This window comes from Schistocerca cancellata, chromosome 1, assembly GCF_023864275.1.
Source record: "Schistocerca cancellata isolate TAMUIC-IGC-003103 chromosome 1, iqSchCanc2.1, whole genome shotgun sequence".
NCBI lineage: Eukaryota > Metazoa > Arthropoda > Insecta > Orthoptera > Acrididae > Schistocerca > Schistocerca cancellata.
Genome location: NC_064626.1, coordinates 1,226,115,735 through 1,226,130,268, shown reverse-complemented (window position 1 = coordinate 1,226,130,268; position 14,534 = coordinate 1,226,115,735). Strand labels below are relative to the sequence as shown.

The window sequence follows — 14,534 nt, the reverse complement described above, 5'->3', positions numbered from 1 at the left end:
CACATCCATAACATTCTCTCTCCTCTATTTCGCGGTAATAAAACGAGCTACCCTTTTTCGAACTTTTTCGATGTCCTTCAACAATCGTTTCTGGTACGGATTCAGTATGGGCAGCTCTACCTCCGGAAGGGGACTAGAAAGAGTCGTTAAGGCAGTGTTTTTGGTACATCCGTTGCATCTTCTAAGTTTTCAGCCAATGAAAGGCACTCCGTGGATCGCCTTCTTCTTAACATAATCCATACGATATCAACAAATTAAGTTGTTCGTAACTATAATCTCTTGGTATTTAATTGACTTCACAACCTTATATCGTGTAGCTGGAATTTAACGGACTCCTTTTAGTACTCACGTAGATGACCTTAAACTCTTTTTTATTTGGAGTCTACTACCACTTTTAGCAACATACAGATCTCACGTGGAATGCAAAGTGATCTTACGGCCGTAATTTGTGAAAATACGTGTTTTGGGTTACGTGTGCTTCACAACACCCCACCTTCATGCTGAGAATAAAGGGCTTGCCACACAAAAAGATGACAAACTACCTGTAATAAATAATGCACAAGTGGTCCTGGAAGGCGATGAAAACCGATTGTGACGATTAAATAAAACAAAAACCCACCGATGACGGCACAGAGGAGGTGAAACATGTTTGGGAACTTGGAAAAAATGGTGTTTTGCATAACTGGCAGACCTTACATCCAACAATTTTAACTGCAAACACGGTAAACACAAGGAGCTGCAAATCCAAATGATGTGTAATTCATAATTTTCGAAAACAGTATATTTTTCAAAATCCTACTGGAGGTCGACTACTGTGATACGTGTCTGTAATTGAGCAGGTTAGTCGTATTTCCTTTCTGGAGTACAGGAAATGATCTGTCGTCGAGTGAGCCGTTGTGCGAGTGTATGTTGGTAAGTCTATCGTTATAATATCAGTACACACTGAAAGTAACGTAAGTGATACAAAGTATGGTGAGAAGACTTCAATTTATTAACTGATTTAAACTGCATCGCTATACAGAAATATCTACTTCTAAGTTACTCATGTAGGCAGCTGTCCTAAATTCTAATTCTGAAATATTTACTTCGTCATCTTTGGTGAAGGAATAGTGATTAGTAACTTTACTTCAGTATCGCTGTCATGGGAAACCTTACCACTGCTGTCGCGCAGTAAGGAGTGATTGTTTCTGCCGCATGTGTATTTCACATAAGACAGAATCTCCTTGGATGTTCTGCCAGATTTCGAGATAAGAGTTCCGTGTCGGTAGCTTCTTGGTTCACCTGGGCGGTCAGCTGCTCAACAGTTGCACGTCGGTTCGCCTCTACACATCTCCACAGCCGTCGTTTATCCCTGTCACCTGTGGCGTGTTTGCTCCAAAGTTTCCTCGGCGCCGGCTCTGGATAGCGCTATTGTGTCATGCTCGGTACAAGTTAACCACGGCGGCACGCGAATAGTTTACAAACTTAGCCGCTTCAGGAATGCTTCCACCCTTGGACTGAGAGCCAAAGACCATTGCGATTGGGACTTGACTCAGATCGCTTTGTTTCCTCGTTACGACAACGACTGCACTATTTTCGCGTCTCCACGACAGGCTTTATATACCCTCCACTGCTAGTGCTGCCAGCGGCGTTCTGCGAGTGTTTACTGCATGTTGACCTCGAACATAGGTGGTGGTCACATTTATTTAACTTGACTGTACAGGTATACTTAGCGTTTGTTATCGGTGGATTTAGATGTTATGGTATTCAGTCTCGCAACAAAGACCTGGTAGAGACGGAATCAGTACCCGTCACGATGCTCGAAATTATTTGTTGCTAGCTAGTAAAGTATATTTTCGCACTATGTACTACTCCAGAGGGCTCCTGAACTAATTGATCAAAATAATATTTGGATGAAGTATTTAGTAGAATACTGGACGATGTTTTACGCCTGCCATAGACTTCAAAATTGTATGCACCTATTTAAAATGAGATTCATCTTCTGTTTGAACCATTCAGCAGCTGTGTCATCTCTGCTGAGTGCTCGATGAAAGGAACCAATTATGAATTTATTCCGTTTTTCAATTGTAACTTTTGCCCAAAGCAACTAAAGGGAACTATTTCTTTCGCAACATAGATACAACAGATTACAACTGCAACATCGATTGTTGCCAGGTTTACCCCTGCCGTGTTTTTACCCTGCAACGTACCAGACTGATGCACTTTCAGTACTTCGTAGAGACCCTCTAACCTAATACACGCAATTTACATTCCACACAACCCCCCGCTACCCCTATAGCTGCCTCCTGTGTGTTATAGTCCCCTAACCTATTAAGTGTAACCCTACTCCCCACCTCCCTATGGTGAAAGCCTAAAGAATCTTGATCCTACAGGGTCGCAGAACCGTCTGAACCACTGGTTCAGAGCCTGCATTGGGCTATTTACTGTAACGAAACGCGTCTTTAGGCAGGCTAATCGGCCATCCAGTACTGGTACGAGGCAAGATAAATCTGTTGTACCGCTATAAAGCTAGTGCACCCAGGTCTTAGGCCGCGCCGCGGTGGTTGCGACTTCCGGCTAGATGGTCGGTACGATCGAGTCCACGTACAGAGACTAGCAGCGTCACCGGAAATAGGGAGAAACCCAGAAACTGGGAATCTGGACGGCTATTGCTCGCACGGCTTTTGCGGAGGAGATGCTCCAACAAGTGGCTGAGTGTCAGAGAACATAAAAGGTGGCCAGGCTACAGCTCTTTGAGACTAAACAGTAACTGACACTGAACTAGTAACGTAAATCTGAATACATATGCGATCTCAGATGAATGAGGCGCATCAATGACGCAACAGTACTTCAATATCTTTAAAGCTACTGATGTTAATATTTCACAGACAATAAGCATTTACTCAATGAACTTCTGAATTAACAAATTTTAATCGCTTCATGCGATATGAACCAATGATATCACACATAATAGCATTGCGCTATACCCATCGTCCCTGAAAGCTATGTACCTACATCTATTTTATTTATTGATTTACGATGTCTTTTATATCTTCTTCATTGTGCAAATCTTTGTCAGGACATCGTATTTATCACATGTACACAGCAAATGAACACAGCATCAGTGCCTCACAGTTTGTCCTTCTTCTGTTTTTATTTAAGGAACAGTTTACTATTTTTCCAGTAACTTAATTTAAATGTTGATTGCAAGTGCTGTTACAAAACTGTGCTAATTTAAAAGTGGTCAATCACATGTAATAGCGGACATGACAATTTGAAAGAGAACCAAATGACATATCTATAAAGAAAGCATAAATAGTTTATAAAATGCTTGTTTTTCCATCAGCTGCTTTTACTTTGAAACCAAATATTGACCACTTTCAGTCACGGACCATCTTCATGGATAAGGGTTAAAACGTGTCAAGACACAAAATTACATTTGTCATTACTTAAAGACTGTGTAGAATATGTCATGAGTATCAGTACACGACACAGTACTTTTAGAAGCAAACATACTATTACCAAGCATACACAGAGCAGTACATTGAGTACTTCAATTCGCTTTAATGTAGTCTTCGCAGAACACTCCTTTGGCTGACACCATTTGAACATTGAGTTTGAACCATAGTAACATGTGGATCGTGAGTTATCGCCGATAACATGTTAGTAGTAATAGTTTCATCAGTAGCTGTTCTTCTTTTTCTCTGTAAATATTTCTTCACACTTGCAGTTTCATCATTTCTTACAGTTGTAATTCAAATCACGAAGACTTAGTACGAACAGGTTTCCTTTGAGAATACACCGCTGCTCTAACAATTTGGTGACATTCACTGTGAACGAAAACCACAGACACCTTTTCAACCATCGTACACAATACATCGTGAAAGTCTCAATAGCTGCACGAGCAAGCTGTCTGGTTGTTGTATACAATGGATCACACAGACTAATGTTATTCAGACTCACAGGTAAACACCCAAAATGTACATGAGTTAGGCGTTTGCTTACGTGTGGTACAGTAGGGCAAATATTTGTGAGATCCCTTTTCCTCACCGAGGCACACTGGTTATCAACGCTGTTATACTGATAGAATTCCGCGACGTTTCATACCTGTTATGTATTTGACTTGTCATTCGAACGCTCTTCCCATTGCCATACAAAAGACGTACACATATCCAATGACGAGAATGTAGATGCTGTAATTCGGCAGCTGTAACCGTTAAAAATTACTTGCATAATTTGTAAAATTCACCACACTGCCTTCTGAAACTTAGCAAAAACAGCATCCCGAAATATCCGCTAGAGTTTGTCTGAGATTACCCGCCACACCACGTACCCATGAACTTCGATGTTGATTGAAAGGCACTGCTGATAGATATTTTGAATAGAGTACGAGAAAAATTCAGAATGGAGTATCTTATTTCAACACATGGAATATGGAGCTGTTCCTATACGGAAGATCATATAACAGTTACCAGTGGGTTCTTTACATTTAACCTTATTACTGAGCCTCCAAGCTATATGCAACCATCTTATATAATGGTGTTTATTTCATGGTGTAGACCCTATTACCAACAGGAAGTTACTCCCACATCTGTAACTAACCATAGCACGTTGGTCGATATAGAAAATGTGGCTTCAAAATTTTCCTAGCTTCCACAACTTACAAATTTCCCTATTATTAAACTACAGTGAGCGGTTCTGGAACAATAAATGATGAATAAAATATACTTGGATGATCTCGTGACGAATATGACACAAATTCCAACTGATCACTATCCAGGATTTAGCTGGTATGATTTTCGGTGCATAAATATGTTGACATAGTATTCACATTGTACAGAACTGTGTTCCTATTTGAAGAAACTGCGACAAATGAAACTGTTTTCAGTCACAAATGTTCTTTCATTGTACTGATATCATGCTTTAATGGATACATATTGTAACTAAATACGAATTTACCTTATTTCCATGTTCATTGTAGCAAATGAAGCACAGTAGACGTTGTCTTGTTGGTCAGACATATTTCTCATAAGGCGGAACTGCAGTGTGATAAGCAACACTTTGCGATAGGTTGTGACAATGTTATCGCCATCTCTTTGTTTGGCAACAAGCTTGCAGGTGACCTGAAAAAGGAAAAGTAGGTTGTCACGTTTCTAACTGAACAGCTGATTGAGACAAGTAAGTTGTACTAAAAATGTTTATTGTTCATGTATTGCAATTGCAGTTTCAACATTTTGTCATCATCAGGTGGTGTGGGCAATGATACCTACGTAACAACATGAAGTTACCACATGCGGCCACATAGTACCGAGCATTGCTAATTAACAACATATGGTGTTATAAATCCTTCCATTATTCCGAAATCCACTCGAGAAGGAATGATGCCACAGGTTAAAAAGTACCATTGCGATAAAAATTATGTTCGTTACAGACGCATAAGACAAGTCCCACGTAACAAGGGTGGTGGAAGAAATACTAATGGCCACGACGTTGTACGTGACAGTAAAGTTCTTAACGTATAAGCCAAACTCTTATTCTTGCATCGGATTGTCATAAGGAACAGCGTGAGTTGTCGCTCCAAATGACTCATTCCTAGTCACCCGTTGCCCGGTGGCGGTCTTTCCTTCGCGCCAAGCGTGGGTTAGGAATGGCTACAGATATGTGTGGGTTTTAAGGAGTTACTAGACCATAATACACCATTATTTTTAACTACCTAAGCACAATCACTGTGCTAGCTGCATTGCTGGTTGCATTTTGGAGCTCACAGGTGATTACTTCCTCTGATTTCATGCTATTAGTTACAAACACCTTCCGCAATTCTCGACTGTTCTGTTCAACAATAAAATGTCTGCCTTCTCATGATATAGCTGTCGTTGTTCCTTCGCGTTTGCGCTTGATTCACATCACCAACAACCTAACTGGGCTGCTTTAGAATGACTGAAATGTCCCTGACTGATATGTTACCGTCCGCTTTCGAAGTCACTGAGCCCCCCTGAGCGGGTCATACTGCTGTTACTTGTTCTCTGTTGACATTACAATAATCGACACCTCTTTTTATACCGGCTTGCCCACGTCGTGTGACATCTAGCGTTGAATTCCGCATTAGAAAGAGGTTTCTCGATACTGCTGATTAGTGCAGATAGGTGTGAGTCCTACACAGTGTACATTCAGTAACGTCTTTTGACTAATAATATAGAGAGGTAAAACATATAACGATACAAAAATTGAGCCAACTGCTATGAACAACGCTCTGAGTAATAAGGACGTAAACGTAACAAAATCTGTGTTTACTAAGTAGTGATGTTGCCAACCTGACCTGGAGCTGAGGGCGAACTAACGTGACTTGTGAAAGCTTTACCAGATAAACATGCTAGTAACAGTTTCCTGAAATCTGACTGAAACATTGTTCAAGTTCCTTTTATGTGTGTTATTATGTAACTCTTGCTGTTCATCAAGTCGTGTGTTACGCATCTGAATGTATACCTCCACTTCTTCTAGGATATTCAGTAATCTAACCTTTTCTGCACCGTGAAAGTTAGTGATGTTTTTATTGATGGTGTTTTAACTCGCATAAATAGCACGAACTGCTTAGGGATTGGGGTCACTAACATCTATTAACACCATTGACTGTTATAGATTTAGAGATACAACCACTTTCTGGGGAGGGCAACCACAGCTCAGAGACATTTTGAGTAACAATACTCAGCACTCAATAAACAGTCGAATTATTTTGAAATAACAACAATTAAAAACTGAAGACTGATGATGTGTTTCAAAAAGCCGCATAGCCATATGAAGGTGCTTTATTGGCAGGTACCGGTTTTACGTAAGTATAGAAGCTTCTTCAAGTTTTTTAATGGATGTATTTCCTTAATATAGATGGACAACTACGGACATCTTTAGGGAACTTATCCACGTTAAGAGTCATACCACACTGGTGAGTTGTGATAACAGAGTTGAGGACACCTAAAACATACTTGTCAGAATGTACAAAACATGACTGCTGAATGAGCCAGGCCGGATAACATCCTATAAGATATATTGTAAGACCCGGTAGACACGAGCTGCATAAAACCATTGAAGTAAAACTTAAAATCCCATGTAATTTGCTTACTTCCGCCGTATTGCTATCAGGCCGATGTGTGTAAGCAGCCTGTACTGTAATGTTTATGATAATTTGAATGGTCATTAAGTGTTGAGTGTTGTCGTTGATTTAGAGAGACTTTGTAAATCTTAAAGGTGGAGAGCTCTTTTAACTCTATTCGACTTCACTGTGTGGAAATGATAAACGACAGAAGAGTAGACAGTAGTAAATGGGTGATGGATGGATCGCTTGTTCCAGTCTCATTACAGTATTTTCTTTATTTCATTTTTCTCAATCAGTCCGAATACCTGTATCATTTAAATACAAAATTTATCAAATATAAGCTAATTAATATATTTTAGTAACTATTTCTTATAAAAAATGCACATTTTGTTTCTAATTACACATCGTACACAAAATTCCAGTTTCCACTGCAAATATAGATTCTTAAATTATCGATATTGAATAATAGGTTCTCAATAAATTTGTAATGTTCTTAGTTTAAACAATCTTTATGAGTAGTCTTTTATAAAATATTAATAGCTAATAAATTATCTTTTCAATATGTGCGTTATGCGATTAGAACCGAAAGTTACGCATTTTTCATAAAAGTTATTAATTATTATGTTAATTAGGAGGTATTTGATGAATTTTACGTTTAAATGATGTAGGTATTCGAACTGAACATGAAGTGAAAGAGCGAAAGACCACAGTGAGATTCGAAGCAGCGATCAGTTACTTACGGAATTACCTTTCAAAAAATGGTTCAAATGGCTCTGAGCAGTATGGGACTTAACTTCTGAGGTCATCAGTCCCCTAGAACTTAGAACTACTTAAACCTAACTAACCTAAGCTCATCACACACATCTACGCCCGAGGCAGGATTCGAACCTGCGACCGTAGCAGTCGCGCGGTTCCGAACTGAAGCCCCTAGAACCGCTTGGCCACCGAGGCCGGCGCCTTTCCCCAGTGCTACACAGTCAGCCACATGGCTCGACTTCACAGTTTCATCATCTGTAGTAAAATAAGGTTCATCGGAAAATTTCAAACTGTTTTTCTCGATAATTTTTCAGAGCTCCGTCTAGTGCTTCGGGTAACTGATGTTTGATTTCCGAATTCTCATACCGTAACTACAAAAAAAAATTACAAAAATCCGTTGCTGGTCACCTCCTGGTGAGATGTATCTCTTGCAATTGGCCAGTATTGTAATGCAACTCGTATTAAAACTCTGCGTAGCAACGTCACTTGTAAACAGCGAGAAAGTTCCCAGTATTCTGCGAATAAATCGAAATGTGCTTGGTGCAGGATCAGTGTAATAATTATATAAAGGCCCTACCAAGTGTTTAGTTAGTCTTAAATGTGACCGCCATGAGTAACCCTAGTATGTGACTGCAGATTTACAAAGGTGTTGAGAAGAGATAAGGAATAATTTCTCGGGTAAATCTGAGTCGTGCCAGACACAGAGGAGGAAGCAGGAAGAACGAAACTGTGTCGCAAGGGAGTCAGGTCGACGACAGTCTGCCGGATAAGGAATACGCATTCAGTGGAGAAGAGAAAGGAAAACCAGAGGAAGTGAGACAAGCACATTCCTTAGCCCGTAAAGCATGTTGCAAGTAGAGCACAAAGCGAAGGGCCGACACAGCAGTTAACAGCCCGATAAGTAAATGTAGTGGAATAAGGACACATTCGGTCATTAAGAACCCAGCTTTGCGTCATAGCCTCACGCTATCTCGCTTTAAATACTAAATTTCTACAGCTCTCGTCAGGAGTTGATTGTTGGGATCGATGGCATCCACCGCAGTAGCATTCTATTCCTTGATTACGACACTGTAGTGAATCTGTGTCCTAGATGCTGCAGCACAGTCTATGAACTAGCTGAAGACGTACTGTATGCAAGATGATGGTCTTCATCGGATCAACTTCACGTTGCTCTTTGCCCATCATCTACTGACGGAGAAACTGATTATAAATTATGGATTGCAGCGATCAGTCGTCCTTTTTAAATTTCATTGTGCAGATCTAGATTTCGCCTAGAAGCTAGCCATTCTCAATGCACTATTATTTACGCTCAACGCATGTAATGGCTGTTGGTCGGGCTTCATCTACAGTTCATTGAATACTCAATGCATTGAGCGAAAATAATAGTGCATTGAGAATGGCTAGCTTCTAGCCGAAATCTAGATCTGCACAATAAAATAAAATAAATTAAAGAAGGGCGACTGATTGCTGCAATCTATAATTTACAAGTTAATATAACAGTCGCTGAGTGCAACAGCTTTCTGAATGAAAGATAATCGGATGAGAAACTGAAACTGATTGTCTTCCGACAACACCACATCGCACAGTGCTGCCAGTAATCAAGGCTGTGGGGCCAAATACACTCCGCGGCAGGTGCCTGACTTCAGTTAGAGCTAACTACAAGTATGTTAATACCGTCAGCTGCTCACGGGCGATGATATGTATCAACGTGGACAGGTGAAAATGTGTGCCTCGACCGGGACTCGAACCCGGGGTCTCCTGCTTACATGGCAGACACTCTATCCATCTGGTCCACCGAGGACACAGCGGATAGTGCGACTGCAGGTGCCCTAGATGTCTCAGATGGATAGAGCGTCTCCCATGTAATCAGGAGATCCCGGGTTCGAGTCCCGGTCGGGGCACACATTTTCATCTGTCCACGTTGATACATATCAACGCCCGTGAGCAGCTGGCGGTATTAATGTAATTCTAATTTCATTCTAAACGGCTGCAAGTCATCAATGGTGTCTTTTCTTTTGGACATGTCCGAAAGAACAGACACCATATCCATGTAAGCGTCAGCTAGAGGTGTCTCCGCTCGGCCGTCGGTAAAGGGTACATCCAAATACCACACTGTAATCTTATACTACAGATTTTAAATTCATCGACCGAAACACATTTTGGAGGAAATGTCGATCCAGACATCGACTACGTCAGTTGCTTATTACATGCAAGAAATTTTCACTTGTGTATTCAATGTAATGTGTTACAGATGGTGATTACTAAAATTTTAAAGTAGCTTAATTTTCACAATCAAATTTTCCTAACTCTCACATCCGCTCTTTTAACGTCTGCTAGATTGCACTTAAGAAAATACCGAATTGTGAATATTCTTGCAGGCAAACTAGTGAAAGTTGAGTATACCAAAGTAGAAAGGCTCACATGAAGAAGAAAATGAATTACGGGATACGTTAAACAGATTGAACGGTCTACAGAGATCAGAATATGGGATGAAATATACAAAATGGATCGATTATGCTCAGGGACGCTTGTAGTGAGATTAGTGAAAATCTTAATTTGAATATTGGGGGACCAAACAGACGGCGATATTCAGAAAATCCGCTACTTTGGAAACATATTAACAAGTCACGGATGGAGGAAGAAGGGTATAATAATCACATGAGCAGAGTGAAACAGAGCTTTTCTCACAAATAAATTCTCTGAATCTGTGCCGGCCGCGGTGGTCTAGCGGTTCTAGGCGCTCAGTCCGGAGCCGCGCGACTGCTACGGTCGCAGGTTCGAATCCTGCCTCGGGCTTGGATGTGTGTGATGTCCTTAGGTCAGTTAGGTTTAAGTAGTTCTAAGTTCTAGGGGACTGATGACCATAGATGTTAAGTCCCATAGTGCTCAGAGCCATTTGAACCATTTGAATCTGAATCTGTAACATGTGTTTAAAACGTTAATTCTAAGAAATGAACTTCTCACGTCAAAACTTTTCACGTCCGTGCATCACCGACTTGCGAAAAACCGAAAATAAGAGGAAGAAGAATGTGCAAAATTAAGTGTAACGATAAGAAATGAGGAGGCTGAAAAAGATTTATGTGGAAAGCACTAAGAAGGATCAGGATAACAAGCCATATGTTAGGTCCTCAGATAATGGTTTCCAAGGTACAGACCGAGCTCTAAAATGAATGATTCAATACAAGTAGAGTAGGAATTATAATCATTATCTCGTTGTCTTCAGCTAACCTAAACAAAAACATTCAAAAATTATTTCAGCGATTTCTTAGTCAATTTTTATTACGTGTTAATTACAATTTATTTTGAGGTAACTTGCGGTCGAACGCTACGACAGTAGCCATTAAAAATAGCTTTGAAAGGCAAGAGCAGTTAAGAGGATAAGTGGATTGAGTCATATGCAGTATTCATATTGCGGTAAAGTCCATCAACTTTTGTGAGAATATTAAAACTCAAGAACTGCATTGATTCTTTCATGCATTTCACAGTCCGTTCCCTTTGAAGATGATATGAAATTTAAAAAAAATGATACTCGTCTTGGGATAAAAAGTGTATAAACAAGTGGTTGCATGCAGGTTATTATCCTAACCTTAATATTGAACCTAAAGATGCTTCCTCGTTTTTCAAAGAATTTATATCACACTGATGAGACAGATATTAACGCTGTTGACGCTAAAATAATATACCAAATGAAGATGGAAATTTCCTCGGAAATGCTTTGCGGTAATTACAAACGATCTCACATTGACTGTTTACAATCTTTTTTTTTTTTTTTTTTTTTTTTTTTGTGAGTGAATGTTGGGTTTGTAACATATCGTGGCCCGACACTCTGGACAAAAGTGTTCAAGTTAAGACCCGCCTTAATGATTAAAATACTTCTGTGTATTTCACTGTGTCACTGTATAAAATACTTTCATTAAAAAGTACGTTTCGACCGTATTACAACGATTTTCCGCAGGGCAAGCCTGGTTTTGGATGAGAAAAGGTGCTTTTAATTATTCCTGTCACTCATTGTCAATACGTCATACATGTGAAACTTTATTGGCCCTAGATTGTAACAGAAGAATCATAACGAAATGTAGAAATTAGGAAGGAAGTTAATCGTAGATAGCCGCCTAGTACAAAACTGGCGACAGTCTGGAAATCAGCGATTGGCTTGTGGTGCACACTTGTCCCTCCTGGTGTGCGCGGAGATATACTGACAGTCCGTCTATAGGTTTTTGTTCAGGCCAGGACCTCTCTTGGCGTTTGCACCAGCACATCGCGCAATGCAGAGAGTGCAGGAGACTGTTTCGCAGTGTTCAAGACAGTGCAACCACCCCCCCCCCCCTTTCCGCGACTTTACGCATTGGCGCTTTCTTTCCTCACTCTCTCCGCCTTCTCGATTTTCTCCAATACGTCGCCTCTGTTTTCTTCATCATTCCCAAATGTTTCCATGCAGTGGATGGAGAGCATAGTTTGGTGGAACAACACTACCGGTGCAAAAGAGATAAATAATAACAATAATTTTAATGTTGTTTTCAACAAAAAATTATATCTTCTGTTTCCTCCTGTTTTATTTGCAATTATACTACTAAAATCTGGAACAAGGGGTGAGCTGACAGCAATTTTTAGAGCATTTATTACATTACAATCAGAAATACTTGCACGTGATATAGTTTTCATATGGTCAAACAGAAAAACTTTCACATGCACATATGGAACCAAACATAAAAATAATCTTAGCTTCTCCTTTGTGAAGCTTAGAAGTCTCTTTCTTCGGAAAATGAAAGTTGAAGTCGAGAAAACCTTTGGTATTGTAAAATCAACTTCGGTGCTTATCGGTTTGCAAACCGATTAGTTCAGAATGTAAATCGTGAGGCGTACTTTCATTTGCTATTGTAAAGGATTTACAAAACATACCATGTGCTGGATGCAAGTTAGTAATTCCCTGTAACAAAAACAATTCCGAACGTTGATAAAGGAAGTACTAAAAGGCGATATGCTTTAATAAACGGGTATTGTGGGTAAGGTTTTTAATGTAATGTTACATTTGAGTATTTAACAGAATATACTTTATTTTACTCTTGGTGATATAATAGCACATTAACTGGAATCGCTCGCTAAACTCGTTTTCAAGGGATTGTAGTACAGCGACGAATTTTTCAATGCCCGCTTATTCCAACAAAAATGCTGTCAAACAAAACCATGGTACCGTTTCAAAATTCGAGATGCCTCACTGAAGATAATATTTACGTATCACTCACATAGCTCAAGGAAGTGTTACATACTTTCCTCTGAAAGGTTGTTTCTGAGGACATGAAGTATACGTTGGAATGCTTTTATTTTGCCGACCATATAGTTGACGAGATTACTTTCTTTTTGGAGTTTCAGACATAAATCTTTTGGAAGAGCCATAATATTTGCAAAAGCCTAAATTAGCTACCTACTCAGTGTTATGCAGAAGTGGCGTCCGACATCCTTTGTTCTCCAAAAACTGCGCCACGACCTGGCGTAATCGAGTAACTCGGGAAATTAATTTTCCTTTGCTAAACCTGCGGAGCTCAGCATGATGGGGGATATCTGAATATTTCTCTTCAAATGAAATCAAAAATTCTTTGAACTGACTATGAATGAGCCTATGAGGACGAATATACACTCCTGGAAATTGAAATAAGAACACCATGAATTCATTGTCCCAGGAAGGGGAAACTTTATTGACACATTCCTGGGGTCAGATACATCACATGATCACACTGACAGAACCACAGGCACATAGACACAGGCAACAGAGCATGCACAATGTCGGCACTAGTACAGTGTATATCCACCTTTCGCAGCAATGCAGGCTGCTATTCTCCCATGGAGACGATCGTAGAGATGCTGGATGTAGTCCTGTGGAACGGCTTGCCATGCCATTTCCACCTGGCGCCTCAGTTGGACCAGCGTTCGTGCTGGACGTGCAGACCGCGTGAGACGACGCTTCATCCAGTCCCAAACATGCTCAATGGGGGACAGATCCGGAGATCTTGCTGGCCAGGGTAGTTGACTTACACCTTCTAGAGCACGTTGGGTGGCACGGGATACATGCGGACGTGCATTGTCCTGTTGGAACAGCATGTTCCCTTGCCGGTCTAGGAATGGTAGAACGATGGGTTCGATGACGGTTTGGATGTACCGTGCACTATTCAGTGTCCCCTCGACGATCACCAGTGGTGTACGGCCAGTGTAGGAGATCGCTCCCCACACCATGATGCCGGGTGTTGGCCCTGTGTGCCTCGGTCGTATGCAGTCCTGATTGTGGCGCTCACCTGCACGGCGCCAAACACGCATACGACCATCATTGGCACCAAGGCAGAAGCGACTCTCATCGCTGAAGACGACACGTCTCCATTCGTCCCTCCATTCACGCCTGTCGCGACACCACTGGAGGCGGGCTGCACGATGTTGGGGCGTGAGCGGAAGACGGCCTAACGGTGTGCGGGACCGTAGCCCAGCTTCATGGAGACGGTTGCGAATGGTCCTCGCCGATACCCCAGGAGCAACAGTGTCCCTAATTTGCTGGGAAGTGGCGGTGCGGTCCCCTACGGCACTGCGTAGGATCCTACGGTCTTGGCGTGCATCCGTGCGTCGCTGCGGTCCGGTCCCAGGTCGACGGGCACGTGCACCTTCCGCCGACCACTGGCGACAACATCGATGTACTGTGGAGACCTCACGCCCCACGTGTTGAGCAATT

General features: G+C 41.1%; 1 protein-coding gene across 1 annotated transcript in view; it reads right to left on the bottom strand.

Moving 5' to 3' along the window:
- Positions 1-14,534, bottom strand: part of LOC126094740 (toll-like receptor 2) — a 151,418-nt gene that overhangs the window by 124,682 nt on the left and 12,202 nt on the right. The window contains exon 2 of the mRNA XM_049909292.1: positions 4,939-5,102. Coding sequence (XP_049765249.1) covers positions 4,939-5,102 — 164 coding nt within the window. The remainder of the gene's footprint in view (positions 1-4,938; positions 5,103-14,534) is intronic.